The sequence below is a fragment of the Cyprinodon variegatus genome, unplaced genomic scaffold (assembly GCF_000732505.1).
Source record: "Cyprinodon variegatus isolate N-32 unplaced genomic scaffold, C_variegatus-1.0 Scaffold62, whole genome shotgun sequence".
Taxonomy (NCBI): Eukaryota; Metazoa; Chordata; class Actinopteri; order Cyprinodontiformes; family Cyprinodontidae; genus Cyprinodon; species Cyprinodon variegatus.
Window position 1 is genome coordinate 806664 of NW_015150515.1, and position 12882 is coordinate 819545.

At 37.3% G+C, this 12882-nt stretch overlaps 1 protein-coding gene across 1 annotated transcript in view; it reads left to right on the top strand.

The window, feature by feature from the left end:
• The window catches only part of LOC107082797 (neurexin-1-like), a 1206010-nt gene that overhangs the window by 520033 nt on the left and 673095 nt on the right, over positions 1–12882 (top strand). Inside the window, exon 8 of the mRNA XM_015371662.1 lies at positions 8479–8640. Coding sequence (XP_015227148.1) covers positions 8479–8640 — 162 coding nt within the window. The remainder of the gene's footprint in view (positions 1–8478; positions 8641–12882) is intronic.

The window sequence follows — 12882 nt, forward strand, 5'->3', positions numbered from 1 at the left end:
GAGGATGAATGTTGCAAAAGATCAAATTTAGTAAGTCTGTCAGAACAGGAGGTGAGGAAAAAGACAATTTGGAGAGAAAATTATAAAGCAATATAAGTGCTAGAAACGCTCTAATATCGTGACGGCGAGTGATGCAGTTGGAATACTAAGTCTTCTTTTTACCAAATGCTGGACTATCTCATCTCTCCTCTGAATTTTCCCTATTCTTTAAAAAAACCTCTCTTCCTTGTTTATTTCATCCATGGTTATTGATCCTGGTTCCACCTTCATGTCGACAGCATCCAGTGGTTGTAATCCTCCAGTCTGTTTGCATGGAACAGATGGCTAGAGCAACCTTGCACCATTAAAATGGTGTAAATGCTGCTGTAGCCTAGCACGTGTCAGTCTGTTGCACATGTGTCTTGATAGTGTTTCCATTTTTGTTTTGTTTTTTTACGTTGTGTTCTTGAATATCACCGACAACCTTAATAATGACAGTTCTGTTTCTTTTCCCATTTGTGCGGTGTTGTGATACCCTAAAATTAAATTAACCCCCCCCCCCCAGAAGCTCATTTTTGCTGCATCTTGCTAGATGTTTGATCTGTTGTTTTGTTTTTTCTTTTTGTTTTTGCTTAACCCATTTGTGTTGTGTCGAATGGAATTCTTCCTGCACCTTCACACTTCCCTGCCATCATTTTTATTAACGTGCATGGGCTGTGTGTCACCCCTGTTAACTTGGATGGATTAATTTTGGTTCTTCTTAAGCAAAACAAACCCCTTCCACATGAAATCTGTGTTCCGTTCCAATCTGGATCTGGTTTGTGCAATCAAATTGCAGAGGACTTTTAAAGAATCCTCACGTATTCTCACACCTCGATGAAATTAACCAAATCAGTGTTACTAATCAGCTGTTCCAATTAAACCCTTGTTTTAACTGTACTAACAACCATTTTTGTGTCTGACTCTCCCTTACTTACAAAAGTACTAACAGATTCCGATCACCCTCCAACCTTCGAAGCCTTTTTGGGCATCACTTCTGAACCCTTTCTCCCTCTAACTGTCGATGATGCGGCGTTTTCTGGGTTTCCTGATTATTTCTAATCCCCATAAAAGTGTAGCTTATTTTTTTTCCGTTATTCTTTAACATAATTGGTCTCCAGGTGGGAAAATTTTGACAATCTGCCAGACATCTATCAAAGCACTCAACGAGAACTGCTTTTTAAATGGAAAACTTCTCTTTAGTGGCATCGTTGGAATGTACACGGTTGTGAATACTTAATGCGTTTTGCTATATCGAAGGCAGAGATTTTTCATTTCCCCTCGCTAAAGATCTATGAAAATAAACAGATGTGGTTCTATATGGGTAAGTGATCCATTCTCAAGGTAAGAATTTTAAACCTTTTTTTTCTGCAGCGCCTGCAGGGGGGAAAAAAGTCACTTTCCTGACAAATTAGTTGCAAATATGCAAACTAATTTATTACATTGTGAAAAAATGTTTTATCGTCAATGAAATCCTGATAAATTACTTTCTTCCTCCATGTTCTGCTTTTTTAAGCAAAGTAAGTTATTAAACATCACCATATAACCTCCATATAGGAGGCTTAAAGGAAGAGCACTCATGCAAAGATTAAAATAAGAAAGAGGATGGAGAAACATATTTATCTGCTTGTCAGGAGATCAGGGATTCCGCATGGGAATAAGATTGGTCAACAAAGCCAAAAGACGAGTTGGAGAACTTTGAAAAAATAAAAATAAGTGCAAAAAACAGGAAAATAGTTCAACTTTTTCTAGATTAAAAAAAAAAGCTTGTGAAGAAGAGAAATCTTTGAAGTGATGCTGGATGTTGGTCTTCTTTCTCTGACGGGTATTTTTACCTGTACATAGAAATGCAGTTTGCCCACGGGGAGCTGCTGGGTTGCTTTTGAGATACTTATCTCCATCCTACCTGCTGGATGAGTCTTTTTCCTTCAAGATCTAAACCATTTCGATGTCAGGAAACCCAAACAAGTAATGCAGATATCAAAAATTGTAAATATTTATCCTTATAAGCATTATCTCAGAATAACAGATTATAAATTATATTTCAGTCTGAATCAGAATCACATTTAGAAACAGCTGTTTATAAGCCAAACTTGTGTTTTGGTGATAAGGTGCTTCACATAACAAAAAAAACCCTAAAATTAATTTATTGAAGACAAATTCTGTAAAAAGGGCACTCATATAAGAAATACTCACAAAAGCAGTTTTATTTTAAACACATGAATGTTAACCAACTTCTATGTGCATTTTGATAATTTATGTGTGCAGATTTAATACCATGAGGCCCCCAATATGTAACGAGCCTACGTGAAACCCCCTTCTACGAAAGTCAAGAGCGGTCATACTAAACTTGTTTTTTGCCATTTGCCTTCTCGAGATAATGACATAACTGTCGCTTTAATACGGGTTAAACCATTACTTGTTTTCTCGAGATAACAAGATAATTATCTCATCACGAGAAAATAGTTATTGATTTCTTGAAATAACGAGATGATTAAACTGTATGAATAATGAAAGAGGCTGGCCAACAGCCCTGGATTCCCAGTCCATCCATGCCTACGCTGCCTGTAGTTATGCAGTCGCGGTGCTGCATTTGTGCAAATAATATGTTTTTTAAGTTTCCTTTTTCTTTACTCTCATTGTCAGGTCGTGGTGGATGATTGGATTGCATGGAATACAGTAGAAACAAACCTGACTGTTTTTTAATCTGGACTCATTTTTGCGATTAATGCATCTTTTCAATTTACAGGCGTAACACAGGGGCTGTTAAGAAAACACCCAGCACTAACTTTTAACTGCTTAACTTTTAGGTAAACACAGAATTATTTACAGAATTGTACGTATTCTGCCATGACTTACTTAGAAATCCTGTCCCAATGTTGTTGTATTAAAGGATATAATCAGTTTTGAGACACACCAATCATCTCGTTATGATTAGAAAACGGCTTTTGTTATCTTTAGATGATGAGAAAATTATCTCATTTTCTCAAGAAAACCACAGTGAAAAAGTATGAGAGGGACAAGACTGCTCTCGGCTTCCATCCCCTTCGTTGCTGCTTTTTGTGCATCTGTAGCCTCTTTCCTACTAGCATGTGGACCAATGTCTTAGCAATTGTGTAATCTTTTGTCACTTTAGGAGAACCAATCAGATTCCAGGACATTAAATCAGAATATAACTCTCTAAGATAAGAGCTATTAGCCTGAAAATGCATCTGCTGTCATTAGCCTAACCCAGGAAGAAAACAGTTCCACATTTGCCAACTCTTCGAAGAGGAAAGGCACCTTTAGCTGGCCTGCAAGTTCCTGGATGATGTCATCACCTCATATGCCAGGTTGGTAATGCTTACATCCAAACTAAAGTCATAATTCTCTTTAAAAGAACTGTGATTTGATGCTAACATTACTAGCTGCAAAGAGGAAGAAAAGGGTACTGTCTCAGGTGGTGTTTTTATTTTATTTTTTAAGTACTTTTTTAAGTCCACTCACAGGCAGTTGACAACAACCAGTTGGTTCCACCCTCAAAATGACTAAAGTTGACAGGAACGCACAAAAACTGGTCCACATGCATGAGGAAAGAGGCTACAGACACATAAAAAATCAACCACTAGCTCAGAGAAGGAAGATGCACTCATGTTTGTAACATATATTAGGGGCTTGGTATTAAATCTGCATGCATAAAACATTCAAAATGCTCACAGAAAGCTGTTTATATACATGTATTTTACATAAAACTGCTGGTATGAATATTTATTACGACTCTGCTCTCTTGGCAGCATTATTATACACATTAATTTATCTAATCATTTCACATATATGATTCATGTATTATAGTTCTGGCCAAAAGAAATGAATATTCTTAATATATATGCTGCACTACAAATGTCATCCCTTCAGTAAGGGATTTATTATTTATTATTATTTAGATATGTAGTCTCACCCATCCGAACCTAAACAATTCTGTTCCTAAGATTCCCAGTAGTCAAATGTTATCCCTTCCTTGGTCATAAGATGGTATGTTTAATGAACATGGAGGGATTTACCATAAGGCAATTCTAGGTAGTTGCTTAGGACCCCAAGTTCCTGGGGGCCCCATAAAACTCTGTTTACATGTATAGTTTATACAACTATTCCTTAATTGTGCACATTAATTATGCTTTGGATAAAATCCTTTCACTAAAATGTCATCAGAACGCTTATAATATGAAGTGTGTCTCAAGCCCCCCCCCTTCAGTGTCCACCATATTGGATCAGTCCATTTGCTGCACATGTTCAGAAAGGTCCAAACAGACAGCAGCAAACCATTTGAAAACAAACGACGGGAAGAGCAGTGTTGCCAACAGTGCTTTTGTCGCTATATTTAGCGACTTTTCAGACCCCTCTAGCACTTTTATTTCAAAAAAGTACCTAGTGCCAAATCTAGCGACATTTTTCTGCTACTTTAGACTTTGGCAACAATAAATGAAAGCACAGAACTCTGCTCTCCAGAGCAAGTAGATTGGTAACCCCGCCTCCTGCTCTCCTCTATCTTGTCTGCCGTCATGATCCATGCAGCTATTATTTCATCCAAATGAAAAATGGAGAACAGATAAGCAGATCATGGCTTGTCTGCAGTGAAAAGAAGGACTGGGTTATTTACTTTGGCCGTCGCATAAAAAGTCAGCTAAAAAAACAAAACATAGAGAGGAAAACAGCAAGAAAAGGATAAGAAGAAAAGGACAAGATGAAGAACACATAATATATGTATTCTATTAAAATTTCTGTATCTGTATAATGGGTCTGTTTTATGTCTTGTCTTCTCAACTCAGAGGGCCCCATGCCTGTTTTTGCCTAAGGCCCCCGAATTCCCAAATCCACCCCTGTTCATAAAATGTGTTTTGTGTATAGGGATTTTAATCAGTCACCATTATGAAAATTTTGGTATATGATATTTGTTTGGTACCCCAACATTAGTAGATAAGTGCCCAGAAAACATTAAGTTCACTTATTTCCAGAAACCCTTCTTCATAGCATCATCATCAAAGTCCAAACTTATTTCTATCAATTACCAGAAAATCAAACAACCCCCTGTTACATGGAGTCAAAGTCAAAGTAGTACCAGAGAGGCCTCTACGTTCGTTCGTGTGAGGTTAGTACTTCTTTTTGTACTTGTTCAAAGACCCAGAAACTACCTGAGTTCACGCTGATCCATATATAGAAGTGATGAAGTAGCGGCGCTGCTCATGGGACCTCCTATTAGTCTGCTTGCTCATTTCTGCTCCTTTTAATTTGGTTGTAGTCAGCAGATACGTTTTTTTTTCCTCAGATCTCTAAGGATCAGCAGATTGGATAAGGTGGAGGTATTCTAATGCACCGTGGACTGTCTGCAAGATATTCCAGTAAACCATGTATGGGAAAACTATGTCTAGTTCTATTACTTCAATCACAATGAGTCCAACCACTAGCATAGTGTAAGTTTTTTTCCAGCTTTTTATTGTTATTAGGCTGTCACAAGTAAAGAGCAATGAACCCATCCCCATTGCGCGGTGTGCGGGCAGCAGTGTAGGGTCTTTTGCTCAGGGACCTAGAGTGGCAGTCTGTAGCGTAGACACTCAGACACTTTCACTGTCAGAAATATACAAATCTGTTTCTGACGGAGGAGAATATCTAGGATTCAGAGCTCCCAGTCGTTTCGCAGTAGGGTTCTGATAGGAAGATGTTAGAAATCAGCAGGATTAAAAAAAGAAAGGCTTCGGTTTGCAATGTAATTAAAGTTTTTGTTCCGATGTTAGAAAGTTGTTTATCAGGAAAACAAGAGAGTGTCAGAACCAGGAAGTTAAAATTGTAAAAGATTCAATATTTCAAGCTGTTTCAAGCCTCAATCTGGGACGGTCTCAGTTCGACAGAGATTATCCAGGTCTGTAGTTCCCTGTGTGTTTGCTTAAAAGGGTATTTTAGAGAGAAGACGTGTAATAAAAAAAGCAACCCCTTTAGGTAGAGGTGAAAAATGTGTCCCCAATGAGTAATTTTTGTCATTTTAATATTTGTAATCTGTTATGTACCCCTGTGAAGAAACAGGAAAGTTATTTGTTTTTTTGTCTTCCAATGTTTTCTGTTTTGTCGGCGCTTTGACAAGTTTTCTCTGTGGGGAGTTTTGTTGGACGTAGATCCAGCCTTTCATCACATAATAAATCACATCATAAATAAGATTGCTCAAGGCAATATTTACTGATCTGTCTGTGTTAAAAGCTCTGAAACTTTGCGGTGGAGAAATTTGAAACACAAACACTGACTGATGACTACTCCTCATTGCTGAAATCTAATAGATGTCTGGCAGTTTGTCAATGCTTGACCCTCGTAATCCCGCTGACAAACATTCAGCTCTTAAGATGCACAATCAACATCCTTGTAAGCATTTTGTCAGCGTTTTTAGTCAGCGCTCTGGTCTTACAGGCCTTCTAGGTTCAGTTTTTTACTGCAGCATCCCTTAACACCTTATGTTTGACAACCATGTGAACAGATGGCTCATTTGAAATCAATTAAATGTGTTTAAAATTGCACACATCCTGATAATGCCCCCATTTCTTCTCCCTAGCTCATGAGGTTTCCACCATCATAATAGGACAAGGGAGTCGGTCCTGCTGAGAGCCCCATCTGTGATCCCCATAAGCTGAGCCCCCCCCCATTATTACCAGCAAACTGCATATTCTTTATGCCAGATACATCTGGCCAGTATAACAGTTAATATTCACCAACAGCAGACATAAAAATGGGTTGCCCTGTTAATCAGGGAAGTACTGAGGACCAAAGAAAAAGAGAAACAGAAAAAGTCGAAGGAATTGGGAATCAAAAATGATGACTCAGCTGAGGAAACAGATCTGTGGAGTGCAGTTGCTATAGTTTATGCTTCAGCCAGCAACTTTAGAACTTTTAACGATTTAATTTATAGCAGACAGAAAGTGTTTCGCTTTGTTTAGAAAACTGGGCATTGGGGCACAAACATGTTTTTCCTTATACTGCTGTAAAATCTCCTTCCAACCACATCATGTCAGTGATACTGCCTCTGCTCAGTGGATCAGACACTGGAGAGCAAACGATGAAGGAGTGCCTTTTTTTATACATTTATGCTGAATCATTTATTAAATCAGAGATAAAAGCACTTTCCCATTTAACTAATCCAGTTATTTTAGTATGATTAAGCTCTAAATATTTGACAAACCTCTAAATTTGGTCCCAAACCAAATAACATTGATTTTACTGTGTTTGTTTCAAGGCACAGTTTTTGATGCTGAATACAGACACCATGTAAAATGACAATGCAGTCCATTACAATTAGCTGAATTATAGTTATTTGCATACTCATCGAGTACTGCAATTTTGTCTGAATTGTAATGAGTTGGATATGGGGAGAAAAATAAATCTGTTCACAATGATTACTTTATGATTGGAGGCAAGATGTTTTCCTTGAGTGTGTCCCACATCTCATTTTTCTCACTCCCCAGGTAGTTATTGAACTATTAGCGAACAGGCTGCCGTGACATTTAGAGCCGCTGCTTCCTCTTGTCTTCTAAGCTCTGTCTGAGAAGAATAGCTCTCACAGATCTTAGTGAAATGGGGGATAAAACATATTATTTCTTTGGGTTACTCATGCTCTAATGATATCAGATTACTGAGTCTCAGAATTTCAAATACGAGGATTTTATTTGAGCTTTGAAACAGCCTCTCAGAACAGCACGTTTTATCCTGAAAAATGTAAGAACAAGAGAAGTTTGAAGAATCTAAGGCCTGTTTTTCCTCTTCTATACTCGTTCAACTTCTGTACCTCCAGATTCTTCATTCTTCCAACACTGTCTGCTCTGAAAGTAATCAAACATTCAATGCAGAATGTGTAACTCAGAGAATGCAAGACTGGAGGCAATTCAAATAGGAAAGAGAGTTATTTTTAGGGATAGCGCCTGAAATGAAAACTGGTTCAGCTAAAGGATGTTATAGAATATCTGTGCCAGGAACATGGTGGAAAGAATATAGAGAAAAATTCTCTCCTGTAAGAATCAAACGGTGTGCGCGTACTTCAGTAAATATTTCTTAGTGGTAGATGGTTTTATTAACATTAAAACAAAAAGATTAGGTTTCTGTTTAAATTTGCTGATTTTTAGCCCTTCTTAACCCAGGGTTCGATAAAAGCAATACTCCTACTTACTATTTCATCCTCCCACTTTCAATGATCAATAACATAGAGTTCATGGCGGTAACAGCCTGACTGTAACAACTGCACTCTACAGTGAACATCCTCAGTCTGACTGGCATTAAAAGAGAGCAATACACCCTAGGACACAGCCCTATGATGTTTAATCTAACATCTTCCTTGTTTCTCCCCTCATTTTCTCCAATTTCTCTCCTCTCTTATCACTCTTTACTCTTGCTCTATTGTTCTCTCTTTCTACTTCTGTCTTTCTTTTTATTTTGTTGCCGATGCCTCACTAGGTGACCATCTCTGTTGATGGCATTTTGACCACCACTGGGTACACGCAAGAGGATTACACCATGTTGGGCTCCGATGACTTCTTCTACATTGGAGGAAGCCCCAACACAGCGGACCTGCCGGGATCACCAGTCAGCAACAACTTCATGGGATGCCTTAAAGACGTGAGTCTTGTTCTGAAAACACAGTATTTTGTCGGTCCGACTGAAACTGGGTCCAAATCTCTCCCAAGTTTTTTTTGTTTTGTTTTTTCTTATTATTACTCTAAAGATACAACATTTTTACAAAGAATTTGCAGTGACAACATGTTGGACTCAAGTATGGTGCAATCCTCACACGTTTCTGTGAGCACCCTTGTGTTGACTGACACGGTCTCTGGAGATTCATCCGCGTGGGCAGATTTAACTCCCCATATGTTGGAGTGGGAGGTGTCAGATGCACAACATGCTGAATTGCTTCCAAGTGTTTATTTCCTCTGTGTTTCTTCTTGCACTTTCTAACCTCGGTATAGTCCAAACACTTCAGCAGGAATTAATAACACCACGCCAGGCCTATGGGAAAGCATCCATATTGAGATTTTTATACTTTCCCCAGAAAGGGTAAGCAATAAGCATCTCTTAACCTATGGAAGGATAGGTAAAAGCAGACGTCTACATGAAAGGTTTAATTTGAATAGAAAAAGGCTTTTCATTCCACCAAGGTTTTACCACAGAGATGATCAAGCTGTCATGAAGTCCAATCACAGCTTAAGTAATGTAGTCCTGTGAATAAAATGACTTGTATAGAGGTAAAGCAACACGGTACTACCTTATATCGTGATAAAAACCTTGCTGATTGAATGAGTAATTACTTTTGCCACCACTTTTAATGGATCACACAGTAATCGCACCATCTCTAACTTAATTATGCCTTGAGAATTACATTTTCATTATTTGGCTTGCTATTGGAAGGATCCCTTGCGGGCCCCTAAGCCTCACAAGGCATTTAACTAGCCTCTCTCTCATCAGAACATGGCAAGAATTTACTGTCAGTGTACCGACAGAGGGAAAAAGAGGTGTGCATAATAGAAGGAAAAAGACAGCTAACAGGAAAGACAGGGGTTGAAACATATAAGCAATGTGGTAATAGTATTTTAGAGCAGATGGTTTTTAAATATTTCAAAAAAGTTAAACAATTCACTGGACGTTTGAATTTTTCAATTCAAAATGTCAGAAATAGAATTGAGTTTGAGGCTTTATAGTGGAACTAAAAACAAAGCCTTGTTTTTGCGTAGAAAACATCCGAATTGAACCGGACGAACGGGTCCGCCCCTTTGGAATAGGGGTCGTTTGGCTTCTTTGTTAGCCTGCAATACCCCATACCTGTCTAGGTCTCTGAAAGGGGGATCGTTAAAGGGAATTGCTGGCCTGGCTGAACAGGCGAGGGGTTCTGTTCCCCTGTAATGATAGAGGGAAGGAATCAACTCAATTGCTGCAAGTTTTTAAAAGCTGAAATCTGATTCCACCCCCTCTGTTTAAGTTAGATTTTTCGTTCAATTCAATTCAGTTTATTTATATAGCACCAATTCACAACACGTGTCATCTCAAGGCACTTTACAGTTCACCAGATAATACAGTCAGATTGATTCAAAGTTTTCTATCTAAGGAAAATCAGTTGATTGCATCGACTCATTGACTCAAATGCAATCCCTCACACTAAGCATGCTTGTTGCGACAGTGGAGAGGAAAAACTCCCTTTCAACAGGAAGAAACCTCCAGCAAAAACTCTAAATCACTCCATCACATTTTTATCTGTATGCTTTGCGTCATTGTCCTACAGGTGGATGAACTTGCATGTCAGCAAAATTTCAGTTGTTCTCTGGATTTAGCTCTTATCAACTCCTACCAGTGTCCTTGTTCCCGCTAATAAAAAAAATTGTCCACGTCACGATGCTACACTGTTTTTCTCTATTTAGGATCAGTGTATTCTCATTATCAGTTCGTATGAAATCGTACGAAAAGTTATGCACAGTAATTTCGTACGTTTTCGACATTTTTTTGTGGTATTTCGTCATATTTGTACGTCTTGCCTCGAGACAAGATATCCTTGCGCATGGGCATCTTCAATAACATAGAATTTAACTTACAATTAACCCTAACCCTAAGATACAAAACAGCAAGCAACCTAGTGAGAGACATCAAGAAGTAGTTATTGCACAGTTTTTCCCAGTTTTACGTCCGTCCTTTTTTCGTCTGTCTGGCTGCGCACTGATCTGTTTTTTCGAGGAAAAACGTTGAAAACGTACAAAATACTGTGCATAACTTTTCGTACGATTTCATACGAACTGATAATGAGAAGATGTTGTTAGGATGCACTGCAAAAACTATCTAGAAATAAGTAAAGATTTCTTAAACTAAGTGTATTCACCCTTAATTTGAGTAGGTACATGAGATAATTTGCCAATGGAATGAGTAATTTTACTCTTAAAATAAGATAATTAGATAATATGCACTTGAAATAAGACAATGCAATTGTGTTTTCTTATTTTAAGTGTAAATGTTCTTGTTCCATTGGCAAAATGTCTCTTTTACCTCCTCAATTCAAGAACAAATGCACTTATTTTAAGAAAAAATGACTTATCTAGATTCAGATTTTTTGCAGTGTGGTGTTTTCAGGGTGATTTGTAACAGTACTTTTCCACCACACACAGCATTTAAAATGTAGCTTTTTAAGTGAACATAAGGTCAACTTCTTATGCTTCCAGGTTTTCCATGATATAAACTTTACTTTATACATTTTTGTTGTTATCGTCTTTAAACAATGCCTGTCTTTTTGCCCATAAAGACCCCAGTATTAAATGTTCTTTTAGCGGATTATCCCACATTATAAATGTGGAAGTCGTAAGCTTCCCTCAGGGTTACTGTTGGCTCCTCTTTCCCAGCCTGCATTATTAGATGGATGATCTATTTGTAGGTTTTTAGTCTTGTCTTACTGTTTATTTCTTAAATTGACAAATTGAACACAACTTTGTATTACACATTATTTAAACTTAGATCAAGTGATTAAACAAAGCGAAAAAGGGAAACCTAGTAGTTTACCAAATTAAAAAAGACTAAGATTATTAAAATAAATGAAACAGTATTATTATCCCAGTTTAACAGAGATGTAAAAGTATCATTTAAATACAGAGAATGTCGCTCTGACATGAGAGAAGTAAACGGTAACTATGATATAGCTCTCTGTTTTCATTGTAATCCAACCATAAGTGGTGGAAGCATAACTTTTTTAAGAATATTAAAACTTGGCTCTATAAATTACAGTAACTCACAAGAGACCTCACAATCAGACACACCAATTGATGCATAACATATGTTTTTCTATCATGCTACATATGTTTTGTACTTTTCCTCCGAACTCATTATTGCCATGTCAGAAAATGGGTACTACACTGCAAAAAGATCTAGAAATAAGTAAAACATTTCTTAAATTAAGTGTATTAACCCTTACTCTGAGTAGGTAAATTCAATGATTTGCCAATGAAATTAGTATCTTTACTCTTAAAATAAGATAATTAGATAATATGAACTTAAAATAAGACAATGCAATTGTTTTTTCTTATTTTAAATGTAAATTGTTTTGCTCCATTGGCAAAGTCTCTCACTTTCGACCTCAATTAGGAGAGAAAATGCACTTACTTTAAGAAAAAATTACTTACTTAGATTTCCATTTTTTGCAGTGTATTTAGGTGATAACTTATGGACTGTTAATATTTACAAAAGACTGCTTAAAAGACATTGTGCGAACATGCTCCACGGTTTCCTTATGAATCCATTGATGTGGCTCCTCCCACAGATGAATCTCTTCTGGATGGCAATAGTGTAGCTAGAATACTGAGAAAACGTCTTTCCAGCTGGACATTATTAGTTAATAAACCATAGTTGGCGTGTACAGTACATTATTTCTGATCTGGTTGAACTGTAAAGTGTCTTGAGATGACATGTGTTGTGAATTTGGCGCTATATAAATGAACTGAATTGAATTGAATTGAATTATTTCTCAAAAGTTACATAATTAAAGGTATAGTGGAGCACAGTTAATGTTGCAGTATTAAAGTAACACTCAATAGTACATTTGGTCCCACTCTGAATTAGTGTGGGACCAAATGTACTCTTAAAATGTTACTTTAACACTCAAAGAGTTACTTTAACACTGCAACATTTACTGTGAGGATGGTATTTTTCTTGGTGGATCATCAAAATAAGTGGTCCTCTTAAGTGTCAATCATTCTGGTGATCTTCCAAAAAAGATAAAAAAATAAACAGCTATAAATAATCTGTATAGGTTTCCAAGTCATACTTTGGAAACCAAGTCCAGTCGGATATAGAGGAAAAATTGCAAATCTTCTTTTGGAAAGTAAGCTTGTATGA